The sequence below is a fragment of the Tribolium castaneum genome, chromosome 2 (assembly GCF_031307605.1).
Source record: "Tribolium castaneum strain GA2 chromosome 2, icTriCast1.1, whole genome shotgun sequence".
Lineage (NCBI taxonomy): Eukaryota > Metazoa > Arthropoda > Insecta > Coleoptera > Tenebrionidae > Tribolium > Tribolium castaneum.
Window position 1 is genome coordinate 6,457,170 of NC_087395.1, and position 19,542 is coordinate 6,476,711.

Here is a 19,542-nt window from a genome sequence, read left to right on the forward strand (position 1 = left end):
ACCGAATCTTATATGCTGATCAAAACGGAGAAAAAAGCATTTTTGCGAAGACAAAAGAAAACTAGATTTTATAAGTTTAATTGAATTTGGATCTGAAGAACATCGTAGTTGAAAATGTCTAGTTCTTTTGGTTTTCGCTTGGAAAAATAAAAACGAAAATTACAAATTTTCGATTTTCTCAATAATTAAAAAATCTAAAAATGGCACATCAAATTTTCTTTCGGATAATTGTTCAGCATAAAGATTGAACCGAAAATAATGTTCAAAATTCATATCCTTGTTACATGGGCCATTTTTCAAAAAAATAATTAGTGCTACATTTTGACACCAGAGTCACATTTATGATGTCATTCGTTTTTGAGTTTGGACGTCATTCTTAATTTTTTTAAACGACAACTAACATTTTTATTCACTATTTTAGACAGTAATTTTTATTTTTCAATACTAAGAAAAAATAATAAAATAATAAATAAAAATGAATAAATTTAATAAAATAAAAAACTACGGTCTTGAGGTTGAAACTTGTTAAGGGAGGTGATATGTGATAGAAGAACACCAAAACGCGATGTAAAATAACAATTCACAATATAACAGAAAATCCTTTAATTTATATTATATTTGTTTGTGAAATACTTCTTCGACTACAACAAATACGATTTTATACCTTGTGCTTCAACGTTAGTCCTAATCACGAGAAACAATTCATTATTTTAATAATTGTAGTCCTTGGACATTAACAAATTTAATGAAAAACCTCCACAGAACATAAACTTAACTTGCTCAAAACTTAAAAATGTTTCGGTAGAAGTAATCAAACAGAAGACCTTTGAATTTTAATTATGTTCAAAACTTTATGTTTTACTATGAGTAAAACCAAATAAAATGATGACAATGTCAGAGCTATAAAGTGACGTTTTTCATTGTCGTGATTACGGTATTTTTATTTGTTGAAACAGGGGGTGGAACAATTAAGTTTTATTTTAAAAGAAAAATAATTATTCCAGTGACTCTTAAACTTTGTAAAGTAACTATTTCGTGAGTTTTTTTTTGCATTGACTTTTACATTCTTGTCATTCTAAAACAAACGATGCTGTTCTCTGCAGAAAATACGTTAGAAAATGTCTGAAGCCCTAAATGTGCTTTTTTACGTAATTTTTTGTCTCATTACAATATTTATAAAGCATTTTTTGTTTTGGAATACCACTATAGAAATAATAAAATTTCGTTTGCAGAGTGTTTTAATTTTACTAATATAATACAGGCTGGTGCAGTTTGAATGTTCGAACAGGGAATATCTGAAATTATATAAAGTTTACCTATAGAGAAAAATGAATAGTATAAAACAATTATTTTTGAAGAACTGCAACCACAATTTTTTACAGTGTCAGTTATTAATGCAGTTTGTAGGCATACAGAGTTAGTTATTATTGTTACTAGTAATGCAAATACGAATGATGATTATTCAGAGTGGTCTAAAACTCGCAAAAGAGCTTCACAATGCATTATTAAATTATTATTATAAAGAAAACCTGTAAAAAATGGTGTTTTTTCTTAAAAAAAAATGGTTGCTTACGTGTTTGAACATGTTTTGCCGTTTTTGAACATATTTCAGTGGCGTAACACACCAGTGTAACTCTCCTTCTACGTGAAGTGGTAGAAATACATACACCTACCTAGATGAATGTATTTTGTATGTATACATCCGAGTTTGTATATTTTACAGTTTCATCCATGTTGACTGGGCGAATTGACATTTTCAAATGTAATTATTAATTAAGAATGGCTTTTAGGATTTTTAATTTCCATTTGCCTTATTACGACAAGAAATACCATGCGATCGAGAAGAAGCTATAGTAGGCTAGCCTTTGATTTTGTCAGCCTATTGGAAGAATTTTTTTTTCAAATAGGTACCAAAAAATACGTTATTCTGTCATTCCATTTTAACGGACAGATTATCACTTTGCACAAATTTTTAGATTTTATTTTCGATTTTCACGAACAGTAACAGTGGAAGTGAATTTTTCTTTATAGGGACTTAGTCCCAATCAAATTGTTTTGCAACCTACAATTTTAAAATTTGCTACATTTTTTAAATTCGAAATAGGAGCAGGAAAAAGAAATACAAATTGATGACGGACGGGACACAAAAAAACCTCACATTTTTATCGTTGAACAATCGTTTTAATTTTAAAGTCACTAATTTCAACAACTATTTTTGAAGTAAAAAGTGGAACCTGTTCAAACTTTTGAAACCACAAAACCGAAAAATTAGGCAATGTGAAAGGACTTCTGATTAATTTATTTTTGTTTACACATGACGGACGGGACATGACGGATGGGACTTTCATTTTCCATTATCTAAACTACCATAAACTTGAAAAATACTCTTCAAATATTCATCAGTTGTTGCACGTCAGTATTTTATGTTATCGCCTGAAAGGCATAGTAAGTATGTAAATTTTAGAATCCAATGTCTTACTTCAATTTAAAAATATATTAAATATAAACCGAATCGTCTTTTTTTAAAGAAACATTACTAAAATAATTTTGAATTTTCGGGGTCAGGTTGCATGTTTCCTGATATGGCTGTATTATAAATTATAAGGTATAGGTAAATATTTTGCTGGGAGTCACCAAATACCCACATAGTGTACAAAAAATTAACAGTTTATTACTATTTACTAGCCAAAATTGTTTCTTAACTGTACAAACGTAGGTATAGTTTAATTATTTTATTACTCAATAAAGTAATATTGAAGATCGGAAAGAAATTAATATAATAATCTAATTTCCTATAACCTCCTGAAAAACTGCCAAATATTCAAATATAAGATATAAGATTGAGAGGGCTTCAAGTAGCGCCACAATTTGTCCTAGGTGCAAACCTTTACAATATTTTTACAAATATTTCAGACAAAAAAGCCCTCCTAGTTCGCATCTCCAATCTATGTCCACAGGAACCTTTTTTTTATTTTAAATTTTAACATTCTTTTTCTGAACACAATAGACAAAATTATAGTGGCTTTCGCAATTTTTGAACTGTAGAAAATTTTGAGACGATGACTCAAACTACTTAATCTTAAAAGAGAGCACATCAAGAAATATTTGGGACTGTTATTATGACCTGCGGCCACAAATATTTACAACCATCAAATTGCCTTAATTATTAACACCCTGTCATCAATTTACTTCCTTGTATCGCAAAACAATACGAAAAATTACATCACATAATACAGAAAAGCCTTCATCGGTCTTTTTAAAGTTTGCACAGAAAACAGAAAGTGCTCTCGAAAATTATTCATACACGACACAGATTGAGAGAATGATAAATTATTATTAAAAAATCATTGACGTAAAATGATCATCATCAACGTAAATTCACAAGTATTTTAAAATCCATGACCATCGTTAATCAAGATAAGTTCTGTTATCATAATCATGATACGTAATACGAGTATGTGTAAATAATAATAATAATAATAATAATAATAATAATAATAATAATAATAATAATAATAATAATAATAATAATAATAGAATTTATTTCCAACAGACTTCTTAGTCTATAGTGGACCATATAATAAATATAATAAATAAACGAGTAGTCACCTATTACTCGAAAGATGTTCTTAAAGCCAAATACCAGTTTTTGGTTTTCCAGCTTACAGCAGTGGGGACGAGTTAAAACTAATTCACTGTTAAAAGTTAATAGGCGATTATCCCGTGATTATTTGATTGGTTCAATTTGGTCACATGGTCAGTTAAACTGACATTTGATTGCAGTTAACATAATCACGCCATTTAAGATGGCTAAAATAATGGGTGTCTCTTAAAGGAGTGCTAACATTTTAGTCATAGCTTAAGCAGTAAAAATAAATTGGTCCATATTTTTTATTTTTTCTAAAAACGTTTTTGTGGAATTACGAGCCTTATGGTATTTAGAATTTGATTTAAAAAAATCACCTGTTTTCTAAGTAAACTGTACCATTTTCAAGTAGAATAATAAAACGTGAAAATGTGCAGTCGATATCAGCATCACAAAAGTCGCAGTGTATTTTTTTAACGTTTCTAGAAAAAAACTGAGTTCAATTTATTTCTAATGCTTGGTTAAAATATTTGCACTTACCAGCGAAACACCCGGTTTAATTCTGTTCATGAAATTTAGTTCTTGCGTTATAATAATAAAATTTAGATTCAAACATTATTGTAACGTAACATTTGAAAAAATGTGACTTTGCTTCCTTGGATTAAACCTTTCCATTGGTAACAATGCGAAGGCGGGGCATTAATCAATTTACACTTTAACGACTATAATCACACTTAACATTACTTTTGTTTTCAAACAATCTTTAAAAAAAGCATAACAACATTTAATTTGTTTTTAAAACAAACGAAACATAATCCCACAACGACCCGCCGTACATTAGGTAAAATTTAAGAAAAAAATTTTCATTTTTAACCCTTGTTCATCAAAGTAGAAAATTATTAACACTGTATTGTGTGTTAATGTTTGTATCATTATTATTATTCCTTAACTAGGTATAAAAGATAAGTTGAAACAATAATAAATTAGATTATCACAGTCATTAACTCATGACAGTCTCATTCTCTTTCCTAATGCTTACATACTCATATTGTACTTCGTATGTTGTGTTTCAAGTGAAATTCCTGAAATTTTATAGCCACAGGTCTTTTCTGTACAAAAAAAACTCTATGATTTTAAATTCATAGAAATGGTATATAAATTGACAATCAAACAAAAAACCGCAACAAAGATCCTAGTAAGAAATTTAGTGTGAATAGAACACATTTTTTAAAAAAGAAAAATACATAATTATGATTTATGAAAAATGACTGTTTATAAGTATATATGACTTATTTGCGGGCTTACAAATTACATTATGATTCCAAAATTAATAAATTAATACAGACTGTTCCGTTTAAACTCAGAAGTAGGTATAGGGAATTCAAACAGTAATAGTCATCTGAAAATTTTTATACAACCATAATCCGTTAGGTCCTGATCATTGAAAATATTTTCAACATGGCGGCACTTCCGGTTATACCGGAATTCATTATCAACTTCTTATTTGATTATCCAAATACGATTTCAAAAACTCTAAAAGAATCCCCGATTTTTTACATGAAACGTGCAAATCCAAAAATTTTCAAAAAAAGTAAATATTTCGCGCACGTCTAAATTTAGGTACAGGAAAAGCTAATCAAACTCCCCTTGAAATAACTCGAGTTATTTAAAAACGCAGTCTTTTGATTTAAAATAAGAAAGTTGACAACGACTTCCGGTATAACCGGAAGTGACGCCATGTTGAAATTAGTTTTTGTTGTACACCAATTTACACATAAATGTCATTGTCAGAACTTACAATATTTCTAATGTGCGGTTTAGACAGAACACCGGTATATACAGAGGAAATTTCATGTCGGATTTATTTGTTCTACATTTTTCGACTTCTTACGTGAATTCCTCTGTATATACCTATAAAATGAATCATCTGTCTTGTAAATTATTAATTGCAAGTGCGAATTTTAGACTACAAACTATAATTATAGTTCTCTGTGTTCTATTTATTTAAATTTGCAAATCTACCAAGGGTAAACAGTTCCTAATCGCCCGTGTTACGTAATTGGAGTAGAATTGACGTCAGAGCTTCCAGCGAAAAAACCACCCAAATACGAACAAAATAAATACGAAATTGTTAGTAAGCAAATTAAAAACTATTTTAAAATAAATAACTTTTCTTCATGCGTAAATGCTGTCCTTGACAGTAATCGCAACATTTTATCGCTGTAGTAGGTACTTCACAGTGAAAATGAACAAAGCTCTGGAGTTGCGGCGAATAGAATTCTCCTCTCCCGGATTTATTTCACTCTCACGAATGGTAATCACCGGAACAAACTGGAAGGTCACGTCGCAGCCCTTCTCGGTGACGTAATCGAACACATGCCGATTTGGCTTACGTCATCACAATGTCAGATGACGTCATCGTGAATCATCCAACAGACGCGGATTTCATACCGGAATGGTTTTCTGTGTTAATGGAGAAAAGTTCGATGCTGTACATGAAAATTACGAAACACTAAAATCTTTGTTTCATAATCACGTTTATGTGATCATTATGAATTTGTTTCGAAATTGTCAGTAACACACAGATCGCATCTGTCTGTTATTTCATGCTAGAAATGTAATTGCACTCGCGTGCGTATTATTGATTTTGACTTTATCTATGTATAAAGGTAAACTAAAATTATACAGAAAGAGCTAAATTGTGTGGGCGCCCCTTGGGCTAGGCAAATCCGCAAATTAATGTTGTATTTATGGTTGCCTATGCATTATAGGCGCCGAAAAATAGTAAGGGTATTTGGATTTGCGTCTTCATAACATACAGGGTGACCTAGAGATATATATAATCGGTCTGTAACTTTTTTGCTATTTGAAATATTGCGATGCCGTTTTTATTAACTAACCAGGACTGTATACTTTTCTCTAATTCATTCTCACTTGGAATACGCAATTCTGGCATGAGGTCACTCCTCTTGCTTGTTTGATCTATTTAAAATACAACGCAGATCTCATAGGCTATTGGTAAACTTAGGCTATCGAGATGATTGTCTCCATATTTTTAAAGAGTTAGGTATTCTTGGTCTGCCCTGTGTTTATATTTACAAATGTTTAGAATATCTGATGAGTAATTTTGATCACTAGACCACATTGACCAACCAATCTTTCTATAGCATAGGTGAATTCTTAAATTATAAATTTAATTAATTATATGCATGTATACCTTCTTTATTTGACATGTGCAAACCTGTATGGTGTTTGCATTAACAAAGTTATGTTATGTTATGTTATGTTATTTTCCGATAGATCGAATTAAACACTTTACACTCTACACAAACTAAACACTTTATTATTATACACAGGGTGTTGTATACTGAGTGGTGAACCAAAGTTATATTTTTTTTATATGGAACACTATATATTTTTCCATAATTAGATTCTACGTAAAAAATAATGTAACTTTATATAAACTATTATGGGTCTATGTCTTTTCGTTTCGGAATTATTTAACGTTTCCTTAAAAATGACAAAGTTTTGAAAAATCACTGCCAAGTCGCTTATAAATATTTTCCGACAAATTTGCAACAAAAAATTTAGGATTCTTGTAGTTTAAGGAAATAGTCAACTTTTACTTGAAACACGTAAATCATGTACAGGTTGTGCCAAAACGCAAATAATTGAACAATTAATTTTTTAATGGAACACCATGTATTTCTTTACACGTATCGTAGGACCGTTTCTAGCTTTTCAGCCGCCTGGGCGCAAAGTTCTGAATGCCGCCTCTGTCTTTCTCTGTTTCACGAAAACTACAGCTAATTATTTTCAGTTTTTTATTTCAGTTCTGCATTCAGTCAAAAAAGGTTTATCGTCTTCGAACATTTAGCACAGATATTTTAGTACCTAACTTCTGGGAGAATTAAAATTTTTTTGCATCGTTTAAAAATTTATTTTTAATAAACTGTACCAATCGGGTAATTTATAAGATATTAGTTTGAAGAGGAAATAATTATTTACTTAACGAGTTTGGAAAGTGCAATTTCCCACATGACCACTTTGTTTGCTACACGAGCACAGCAAGTGCTGCATGAAGTATGAATGTGGAAAATTGCTTTACAAACAAGTTAGGTATAATATTTTTTGTAACGGTTATCTCAAAAAAAATTAAAAATATTTTTTTTGATAATTTCGTTCCTTTAGCTGATGGGTTGGTAACAGGTCAAACAATCATCAAATTGACATGAACTGTCACTCTCAACGTTCGGCACCCCAAAGAATTTGCGATGCAAACTTTATATCATTAGAAAGCTTATCAAAAATACTGTCGAAAAACTTCATGGTGTTCCATTTGAAAAAAATTAGTTATTCAACTTTTTACGTTTATGCAAGACATCTTGTATATTATCTGCATGCTTTAACTAAAAGAAGTCGACTATTTGCTAAGTTTTTCTGTTGCAAATTTATCGGAAAATTTTCATAAGCGTCTTCGCAGTGATTTTTTAAATGTTGGTCTTTTTTATAACGAAAAATTGAATAATTCCGAAACGAAAATGGAGACCTATAATAGTTCATATAAGGTTACATTATTTTTTTGCGTAGAATCTAATTATGCAAAAATACATATGGCGTTCTATTTAAAAAATATAACTTTGGTTCACCACCCTGTGTATAATAAAAATATTTTTAGTTTGTGGACTTTAAGTTGATCTATCGGATAATGAAAATGACGTGGTAATATTTCAAGTAACAAAAGAGTTTTAGACCGATTACGCACGCGTGGTCCAGCTCAGTTCCTGTCTTCGGTAGCTCAGTTATTATTATTAATTATTATTAAAGTTGGATGTTTGATATTTTGTAGATTTTTGTATTCTAGGACACATTTTAGAAAAATATTTTTGACTATACAGAGTGTCTCTAAAAAAGAGTGCCATCATAATCATAATTTTTTTTTAATTCGCTTTAATTCGCTTCTTACATGTCCTTAAAATTTTTTTCAAATCGGTTTTGGAATTACTGTTAAAACAATAAAAACCAAAAAAAAAACGATTATACACCTTTAGTTTTAAAAATTAATAAAAAATAGAAACAGTACTAGTAGTATATAAAATGTTACTTCTGGGCCAGGACATTTGGCGTCTTAAAAAACAAGGCAAAATCTTACAAATTTAGCTGTTTGCCCAAAAGCAAACAACCGAATAGGGCCTATAACCTCTTAGAAATCATTAATTTTTATCCACCCCAAAAGTTTCCAAATATGTGTAGACCACCAAAGATTGGGCATACGAAAAAACCGTTAAAATCTCCCAAAATCATGTAAAATTATCTCACGAGCACCCCAACATACCGTGTTTTTAGACACTCCAAAATGACTTTTTATTTCTGGACCAGACCAATTGGCGCATGCAAAAAAAAGAGAAAGACAACACCAAATTAAAGAGGTATATTTGGCGCCTTACAAACTAATGTACTGAAATTCCTTTAAAAATCATAATTTTTTATGCTCCCAAAAATACTCGAAACTCAATAGACCACCAGAAAATGGGCACATGGGAAAATCATCCAAAATCAAACAAAATTACATTAAAAGCACCCAAAAAACCTTACAACATTCCTTGTTTTGAGACACCCCAAAATGGATTTTTACTTCTGGAGAAAGCATTGGCACATGCAAAAAATTCACCGGTCGGTGTGGCGACCAGTAATAATATTAAACAAATAAAAGCTCTTGTTTTTAAATTCTCAAAATGGGTTTTTTATTTCTGGACCAGGATAACAATTGCTAAAATTAAAAAAAAATCCAGAGTTCTTATTCACATCCCTCGGTTTGCAACACCCCAATATTCGACTATGCCTTCATGATAATTCTTAGATTCAGAATATTTACAGAATTAATAAAAATAAGTGCAAAACATTCCCCGTTTTCATTCCGACTACAATCCGATCTATTCTTACAGCATCTCCTCTTTCACGACAGCTTATACCGTTTATAGGTATGTGTCTATCGAGGAGAATCATCGGCACGACCATCAATCCTGAATTCGTCTTCGACTCATGAGCCTTTGGCGAATCAACAGGACAGGTCATTGTTGTTCGATATTACTGTAAGTCATGAATAGATGGAAGAGTCCTAAAACCGAGAAATGTTTTGAGAAAATTGGCAGCACTCAGTTGCCCGTCAATCTTCGTGGGTCCTCAATCTCTATGGCCACTCGAGATCTCACCAGTTCAGATTTAAGAACAACTGCATTCTCAATAAAAAAGGCGGCGATAGGAATCGAACTCAAAACCTTGTAATTATCTGTCTAACTCTTTACTAACTGAGCTATTTAGATCTTGTCCACTATAGTTTCTAATCAGCTACAATAATACATCAAATTGCGCAATATTACGAAATTGATTCGCGGGGGTTCGAACCCGAGACCCCTTGGATTGAACGCGAATATCTTACTAACACGCCTATAATGGATCTTATACAGTCGTTTTCGGATTGAATATAGCTATGGATTAAGGTTTTCAAATTCGCCATGTCCGTCTACGTCTATATCTTTTATGCAGACTAATACACGATGTTTCACATAGTTTTATGAGGCCATTGAATAACTTATTATCTATACTTATTCTTGAAATACGTATACGTATTATACGTTTTGGCTGCATAAAATTATTTGAAATGATTTAATGCTCTGTGGATTTTATGTTATAATATTGTAAGAAAAATACAATTGTAAATTAGCAATCTTGAGAGACCATAATTAGAGTAGGAGTTTTTTGTGACTGCTAAACTATTAGAAACTGAGCGAAAAAATGTATTAATTAAATATTACTGTTCCAAATTTCCAATAATCAAACTTTACATACAAGGCAAACAATATTAAAGCTAATTATAAATTTAAATGATTACATGGTAGTTGTGATCAGTTATCTTTTGGTTATACAATCTGTTCAAAAATGGTTGTTCATCAAATAACTGTTACTTTTATTAGTCGTTTCAACACTATAAAAACGCCAAAGTCGCATTTTATCAAATTATTTATGACGCTTCTACACTGTGTTTACAACCGTAAGGTTTAATACTGTTTATAAATCCATACAGGGAATAACGAATAGATGAAGAACCACGATTGCACAGGTCTAATAACAAGAGATTTAACTCAACTTACCATTGGTGGAGACAAGTACGAGTATGACGTATGTACTTATAAGACAAAAAATCAAAAGTTTACATCACGTCAATTTTGTATTTTTACAAAAAAGATTTAAAAATTGTAACATACTAATGACATGGGAAGTGAAGAGCTAGAGAGGATTAGAATAAAACTGGAGAAGAGAAGAGCAGGCCTAGAAAAGACAGGAACAGAGTTATAAGAAAAGAAGAGCTTGAAACCATAAGAGTAGGAGAAAAGTGCTGTAAAAAAATGCTTGCAGAGAAGAGAAGTGCTAGAAAAGAAAAGTACTAAAAAAACTACAGAACAAAAGAAGAGAGCTAAAGAAGAAATCAGAGAAGAAGATCTAGAGAAGAGAATAGATGGAGAAGAGAAGCGCTGAAAAGAAATGTGTTAAAGAGAAGAAAGGCTAGTGAAGAAAATAGCTAAAGAAGAGAAAAGTTAAAGAACGGAAGAGCTAGTGAAACCAAGAAAAGAACATATCTGGAGAAAAAAAAAGCAGAGCTAGAAAAGGTAAGAATTATAGAGGTGATGTGTTACAGAAGAGAAGGGCTAGAAAAGAGAAGTATTAGAGAAAAAATGTGCTAGGAAAAAAGAACCAGAGAAAGAAAAAAAACACAGTCAGAAAGGAGCAGAGCAGAACTAGAGAAAAGAATTGTAGATCTAGAACAGAAGTTAAGAACTAGAGTAGAAAATAGCTGGAGAAGAGAGAGAACAACTTGAGGAGAATAAAGCTAGAGAAGAGAAAAGCTAAGCTATAAAAGACAAAAGCTAGAGAAGAGAAGAGCTCGAAAAGAGAAGAGGAGAACAGCGCTAAAGAAGAGGAGAGCAAAGCTAGAGAGGAAAAGTGTTAGAGAAGAAAAGTACAAGAGACGAGAAGGGCTAGAAAAGAGAAGTACTAGAGGAAAAAGTGGCAAAGAAGATGAGAGCAAGAGGAGTAGAACAGAGCCAAAGAAAAGGGAAAAGCAGAGCTGAGCTAAAGAAAAAAACAGCCGATTTAGAGAAGAAAACAGAAAATAAGAACTAGAGAATAGAAAAGCTAGAGAAGAGAAGAGCTGGAAAAGTAGAATCACATAAAAAAGCGATTTCTCAGCATTAGAATTGAGACACTGAAGTATTTTTCACACAGAAGTTTATTATGAATTTGCAAACATTACATCAACCATTTTTCGAGCAACTCAATTTGTTTGGCAACACTTGATTTAGCTGTCCCACCAATAGCTTTATATTGTTCGATGCTATGTTCATAGTTCCAAACTCGTCCAATGTCCACGTCAAAGGATGAACTAATGTTCTTCAATTCTTCCAACGTTAAATCACAAATGGATACTCCTTTACGTTCCGCTTCAGCTACGACCTTTCCAGCCAAAAAATGAGCATCTCTAAACGGTACTTCTTTCCGCACCAGATAATAAGCCACGTCGGTAGCTAACATCTCAAAACTTAACGCATTTTTACACTTATCTTGGTTCACCTAAAACTGTCTAATTATTTCAAAGGAAGAAAGAAAGTTTAGTTGTAGCACTTTGAGAGTCTTGACCGTACCCGTAGCTACTTCTAAAATGGATTTGAGTTTGTCGAAAGTAGTAAACATTGCTTCCTTGTCATATTGCAAGTCTTTGTTGTAAGTCGAGGGTAAACTTTTCAGAACCATCATAAAACTACAACACTAAAAAGAATCAAATTAATTTTAATGTACTTAGTACATTTCACTGACTTGTCCAAATAAACTTCCCCCAATACCTCGAATCAATTCGAGACTATCAGGATTGCGTTTTTGGGGCATTAAGCTACTCCCAGTGGAGTAGGTATCATCGATTGTGACAAATTCGAATTCCTTAGAGCTGTAGAGAATCAGATCTTCAGCTAGACGACTTAAATGAATTCCAACCATTGAGGCCCAAAACAAAAATTCAGCTACAAAATATTAACTTAACACTTTTAAAAAATCTAAAGAGATAATTATCTACCAATAAAGTCACGATCGCCCACCGCTTGCATGCTGTTTTGGGTAACAGAGTCAAAGTCAAGTGATGAAGCTAAACTCATTCTATCAATATTGAAAGGGTTCCCAGCCAAGGCACCACTTCCTAAGGGCATGATGTTGATAAGCTTGACAATGTCGTCCAATCGGTCGCAGTCTTTTTTAAGATTCCAGGCATGGCTAATGATCGCACATAAAAAATTATTGCATCATCTGCGACCACCTACCTCAACAAGTAGTGACTCCATCGCACAGGTTGGGCTCGTTGCAAGTGGGTATAACCAGGCATCATTATATCAATTTCGTGTGCAGATCTGGTGATAATCACTTTGATTAAGGATTTCACGATTTTGTCCAAGTCTTGTAAATGACTTCGGAGCCAAAGTTTCATGTCGGTGACCACTTGGTCGTTTCTGCTGCGACCAACGTGGAGCTTGGTAGCTGGTTCTCCAATTATTTCCTAAAAATTAGTCAGCTGTCAGCTAACGAACAAGTTGTAAAAATCATACTTTCTGACTTTTGCATTTGGACTAGTTAGGAGGTAAAAACTAAAGATACATACTGAAAATCGTAAAATATTATAGGAAAAATCAATTTCTTAACAAAAAAGTTGTTTGACATTAAATGCAATTCTTTAAAACAAATATTTCTTATTACTATTTCGGTCAAACTTACTTAAAAGATACTTAAATAAATTTGTTTTTAACAGTTCTTTTGAGCTAGAATAAGGCGTTTTCAGACTGTTCTATCAAAGTTTTCTCGTTTTTAAACAAAGAATCTTTCGTGTTTTTCTTACAATCGCTTTATTCTATAGATGAGCAATAGTTTAAAGAAAAACACATTTCGGATAATCTTTTGCCCTAAAACGGCAAAATTTGCAGTAGAAACAATTTATTTGTTTCTAACTAATTGAACACGCTGAATTAAACACAAGCTTTTTTGAAAACTGATTATGACTTATGACGAGCCATTGCTCAAAAATATAAATACTTGCCATCGAAATTCTAAAGACTGTTTATTCAGAGATTTCTAAAGCTACTTATTTTTACCACTTATTTTGATTGTATTTATAAAATTCAAAATATTGAATCTAATATTTTAGTTTTAATTTTCTTTAATTAATAGACTTATTTTGGTGAAATTTTGTTGACAGAACGAGCCAAATCGAGAGAAACTAAAATCTAAAATTGGCTGATTTTTTATTTAAGGTAATATTTTCGAGAAAGCAAGACACCAGGATTCTAAGAAGGCTAAAAAAAGAACACCCGTTTGAGGCTTTAGTATTGCATGACTTTTCAGTCTGTTTTTAACAAAATTTTGCAAAATATTTGCAATTTTGGTTAAATTCGTACTTAAATGCGCACGAAACACAGAAATAACATTACTTTTGACCAAAATTTATTGTTGTAAAAAGTTCTTGTTCTTGAAATTTTGGCTTGTTTACAAAATTTTGAGAGATAATTTTTGTACAGGCTTTAAACCGTATTAAAACATAAGGGAAAAGAAAAAACAATGTTTTATTCGACTAAATTTAATGATTTGCAACTCTGTTTCTCACAAGAAACAGAACATAACTACAAACACGTGTTTATTTGCTTGATCTTAATTCTTTTTCGGCTTATTTTTGAAGAAAGTTTGTTCACAAACAAGCTAAATTGAATAAAACACAATAAAGAAATATGCTAAAATAACATCAATTTTAGCCTGTATTAGCGAAATTCATTAAATGTTTTATATTGATTTCAAAAAATGTACCTAAATTCCAGAAAAAGACAAAAATAGTATTAGTTACGGCATATTTTGGTGATTTTGTGACTTATTCTTAACCAAATTTTGCGAAATAAATAAGTTTTTGAATGGGAAGTGTGCTATATTATTCGAAAAAAAAATGATGTAGTGATCGACTTAATTTGGTGCGTTATTGGGCTTCTCTAGTAAAATTTTGCAAACAAAACCTATTACACATAATACTTTTGACAAAAATATCTTCTGAAAAAAGAGGCTAAATCGAGCAAAATAAGCTAAATTAATTAAATTTAGATCTAATTTCGCGATTTTTAAGCTAGGTGGCTTGAAAAAGTAAAGATAACTACTTTTTTTTATAAATATCAAAACTTTGTGTTTTTTTGTTTAATTTTTTATGCTACTCTACTACTATTTCGCGTATCTCAGAAATGGTAAGTACGTTATTACGATAAAACAAATAAACAAAAATTGAGCTGATGAAGTTTCCTACAAGGTGATTGCTTTAGTTTTTTCGATCTTAAGTAGTGTTCAAATTAATACTCTACAAATAATTTTTTCCTGGATACCCTGGACACCTGCTACATGTCCACATAGTATAAACTTAAGAAATAAGTTGAAATGCTTAAAAAATAATTATTTTAAATTAAAATAATTTAACAATAAGGCAAAATCTTTGAAATTTTAATAGTTACAACGGGTTTTTACAAGAATCTAAAATTAAACTTAAAACTCAAATCTGCATCCTGAAAATATATTATTAATTATCAACATTAAATCATAGTGTATTTTTAAGAAAATTTTAGGGTTTAGATCTTTTATGTTGTTATTAATAATAATAATAGTTATCAAATTGTTCTGAAACATTTAAACTGTGTGAGATATTACGAATTGAATCTGAATTTTTTGATAATAATTGAAAATGACTGACATCTTGAAAATCTATTTTGGTTGAATAACTTTGATTCTCTACATTTTTTTTTTCATTACTATAGTCGTTTGGTCATTTTTACTAGTTACTAACTATTATTAGTTGTATTCCACAAGCGTTTTTGCGAGATATGTGAGATAATAAAAAGCTACCTTGAGACGTCGTTCATTGGCCGTGTGTATATCTTCATCTCCTTCTTTCGTTTCAAATAAATTTTGGTCCCATTCGATTTTAACTCGGTCTAGGCCCTTGCAAATTTGTGTAGTTTCATGCTCAGTTAAGAGATTAATTTTTTTCAAAGCTTCAGCGTACGCCTTACTGCCTTCGATATCTTCAGCATACATCCGTTTATCGAAAGTAATAGAAGAGTTCAGTTTTTCTAAATTTGAGTCGGTCGATGCCGAAAAACGACCTCCCCATAACTTTTTGTGTTCCTTTAAATGGCATGTTTAAAAAAGTTAAATTTATAGATTCGCTTACCATTCTGTTTAATTTGTTTTCTTCATTGATTATTTATGACTCGTATTAACAGTTTACAATATCGAAATAATATTATGTAATTTCACTGCCTCTTATCTAAAAGTTAAAGAGAAGTGTTAGATTTGTGTTACAGCCAAATTCTTTTGTTACATACCGCTCATTGAGAATTATAGAGTTTAAAAACTAACTCAATCAAGGATGTAAGTAATACCCCCAGCATTGTTTTAAATAAGATTCTTGTGACCTTTTGACCATATTTTGCGTCACAATTGTTAAAAACCACGTTGATAAGATAAACGGGAATCATAAGAACGTGGAATCGTTCTCGAATTGTAAACAACATTCATTCTTTAATATTTAATTATAATCAACGATTTTTTGTGTAAATATTGCTAAAAAGGGACGTCAAAAATTTCGTTAATTTCAGAAACAACAAATTAACAAATGAAAATAAAGTCTACATATTTGATTTTTTCGACATACCTAGTAATCTAAAAATAAGCAAAGAATTGGGGTGATGGAGGACTTTTCAATTGACTTTGTATATTTGCTGTTTCAAATCTATAAAAAACCAACGCGCGTTTTCTCTCTAAATTCGCTGTTATAAGTTATAAATTATTTATGCACTTCGAAAAAATGTAATGTAATGTAATTTATAGTTTCAATGAGGGATCCAGTCATAAATAACTATTTAACATTTTTATCCACGTTACTAAAAAAAATAATTTGCTAAAATGCCACGTTGGCGTTTTTATAGTTTTGAAACAGCTAATAGGTAATATTACTTATAATAATTAGTGAATGTGTATCACAAACTAATAATAAGAAGATTTCAAATAATAAAAACTAAGAGCGAATCAATTTTGAGCAGAGTCCAATACGCCTAAAACAAATTATTTACATTTTGATTTGTAATTTTTTTATTGAAAATTTATTTGCATTTATGAATCTTAAGAAAGTTATTTTGATCAAATCATTTATCCTATTTGTAACAAAAAAGAGCATAATTTTAATTTCCAGCTACTTTCTTCGTAACGCCTTCTAAATGCAAGTTTACTTTTACTGAAAGATTTAGCAATAAAAATTTTGATATATTCAAAAACCGTGCAGTTTTTTAGCGTCCATTCCCTATAGTGTAAATTTTTGAAATTTCTCCGGTATAAGTCGCTCTTTTAACGGGCAAAATTCTCCAAAGAGCGACTTTCTCTAGTGAATAAATGAAACTTTTGTACAAGGTGCTCCATTTTGGATGTCCGAATAAGGGATCTGTGAAACTAAGAGAAAATAATTTTGGTAAAGATCGCATCCCGCTATCGTCTTGTTTTTGACTAACGAACAAAAGTTGACATTTAAGCGAAATCTTAAAAAATTCATACCTTTCTTATTATAAAAGATACAGATTTGAAACAAAGACATACAGCCTGTACCAGAACTCACTCCCCACCGGAAATGTGCGTATAGTTTAAGCAATTCTGAAGCTAAATTAGTTCCTTTACAAAAAAATTCTAACTCTTTGCGTTTGAGAGATAAGAACGTTTGAAAATACCCAATCACAAAAGGCTTTGCTCTGGAGGATTAGGGGAAGAAAACACGTTGCTAGGAAAGGAAAATGAAGAGCCTGACGATCTGGCGATGCAACCCAAAAAAACAGATTTCATTTCCGTCTTGATCTAATTTTAATTGCAGATTGGATTTCGGAAATAAAATTAACTAGACGCCCTCTGGTGATGACTTTTGAACTATGTCGAAAACAGTAACGAAATTTTCATTAATTCCACATTTAACTGACATCTAATAAATTGTTCAACAATTTTGCGTGTATAGTGTTAATTGCTTACATTAGAGAGAATCACTTTAAAAGTGCGTGGTGGTAAATACTAGCTTTGACTTTGGTTCTGCGGTTTTTCGTGGTATAAAGTGTTTATTGTTGGAATTTGAAAGTGGATAAAAAGTGAAAAAGATTTAAATTTTCATTACAAATTGTGATCAAACAGTTGTCTAATTAAAGACTATAGTAATGGGTCACAGCGAACACAAAGTTGGGCTCAAGAAACCAACAAATTAGTGAAGTTTGTGAATTTTAGGTTAGAATTTTTCCACTGATAAAATCATGAAATACTTCGATAAATCAACAACACTACAATTAAGATTAACAACTGCTAATACACTTAAACGTAAATTATGCCAAAAGGTAGGCTTTTCAATGTCTTTGTAATAATTTTCCAATAAAGAAAGTGAACCAAACAGTCATTCGTTATTCGTGTTTTCCTCGTCATCTCTCATTTGTCAACATAAGTTTTTTGCATCAAAGATGCAATAATCATTCCGCATTGGCAATGTAATAATTATGAAGCCCCAAAATTCGTACAACGCTCAAAATATCCGAATAAACATTTTCCCGCTATTTATGGTTACTGTTTTCGACCTAGCTCAGTGGCGCCCCCAACGGTAATTTTACTTCCGATTTGCAATCCAAGTTATCTAATGTTGCTCTGACAGTGCTTGACAAGCTTTGACATCGGTGCTGGTCATTATTGACACATTGTACCATGCATTGCTCTTGCTGCAATGAATTTGTTTGCCCAATGTTTTCCGAATAGACAAAATCGTAGTGGCATGATTTTTAAACGTCCTGAGAGGAAACTTAGATGAAATTGGCTTCTTTGCAAAAGAAGAAAACACCCAGCTAGGTCTTTGGAAAATAAAGTTCGTGTAATAGCTTACATAATACAGAACCAACAGGCATCAGCCAGACTTCAGTTTGTTGTGTTCTGTGGGAAAATAAATTTCGTTCCTATCATATGCTGATAGTATACAAGAACTTAGGAAAACTGAATTTGAACATAAATTGGAGTTTTGTCTCTTTATCAGAGCACAAATGCAAGTTGGCAACAATTTTATTCAGAAAATTTAATTTAGTGATGAAGCCTAATTTTCTGCCATTGCTATGCTCAGAAAAATCCACTGTGGATAAGTGAAACACATTTGCAATGGTTTTGTTGAACGTTTAGTATGGCATCTCGCATCTTCGTATTTTACATAATCGAGCCTTTCTTCTTCCAAGAAAAACAAGTAGGAGACAAACATTTTGAACACATTTTTCGCTAAAAGTCATTTTTTTGTCTCTCTGTTGTTGTAATTTATGATTTCGAAAAAACTGTTTACCTACCTTTAATGTTTCATTTTCTCATTCATTTTGTATTGGAGTTTACACCGAAAAGGCTTTTCTACTTTTTCTATCATTCCGTGAGATTTGAATGACACTATTCTCTGCGCTGATGTCAGAGTGACATAAGATGATTCAACTTGCAAATCGTAATTGAAATCGGATCAAAGTCGTAAATAAAATTTGTTTCTTGGGTTGCATCGGCAGGTCTTCAGGCTCTTTATTTTATCTGAATCATCCTGTATAATATATAATAAATAAATAAATAAAATAAATAAAAATAAATATAAATATAAATATGCGTATGGTGGTAATGCCATCACCCAAGTGCCAGAGTTTTCAGGTCGCATCTATAGCCTCTGACCTGACCTAACGACCGGGACTGACGGCTTAACGTCTCCTCCCAAAGACGAGTTAGTTGCGATGTTTTGGCATTACATTACATTAAATATATAATATATAATATATAATATATAATATATAATATATAATATATAA

The 19,542-nt window shown here is 31.3% G+C and overlaps 1 protein-coding gene and 1 long non-coding RNA gene across 2 annotated transcripts; both read right to left on the minus strand.

Moving 5' to 3' along the window:
• Positions 1-11,855: 11,855 nt before the first annotated feature.
• Positions 11,856-16,190, minus strand: Argl (Argininosuccinate lyase). Its single transcript, XM_008194625.3, has 8 exons — positions 16,033-16,190; positions 15,879-15,974; positions 15,551-15,832; positions 12,952-13,184; positions 12,711-12,904; positions 12,458-12,657; positions 12,266-12,409; positions 11,856-12,214 (listed from the first exon to the last, which is right to left on the minus strand). Exons 2-8 carry the CDS (start codon positions 15,879-15,881, stop codon positions 11,894-11,896), a joined length of 1,377 nt encoding a protein of 458 aa, XP_008192847.1. The 5' UTR covers positions 15,882-15,974; positions 16,033-16,190; the 3' UTR covers positions 11,856-11,893.
• A 2,569-nt stretch (positions 16,191-18,759) lies between these two features.
• LOC107399052 (uncharacterized) lies at positions 18,760-19,184 on the minus strand. The gene is made up of 2 exons (XR_001575735.2): positions 19,048-19,184; positions 18,760-18,982 (listed from the first exon to the last, which is right to left on the minus strand). It is a non-coding gene; the product is annotated as an uncharacterized LOC107399052 (long non-coding RNA).
• Between the last annotated feature and the right edge of the window lie 358 nt (positions 19,185-19,542).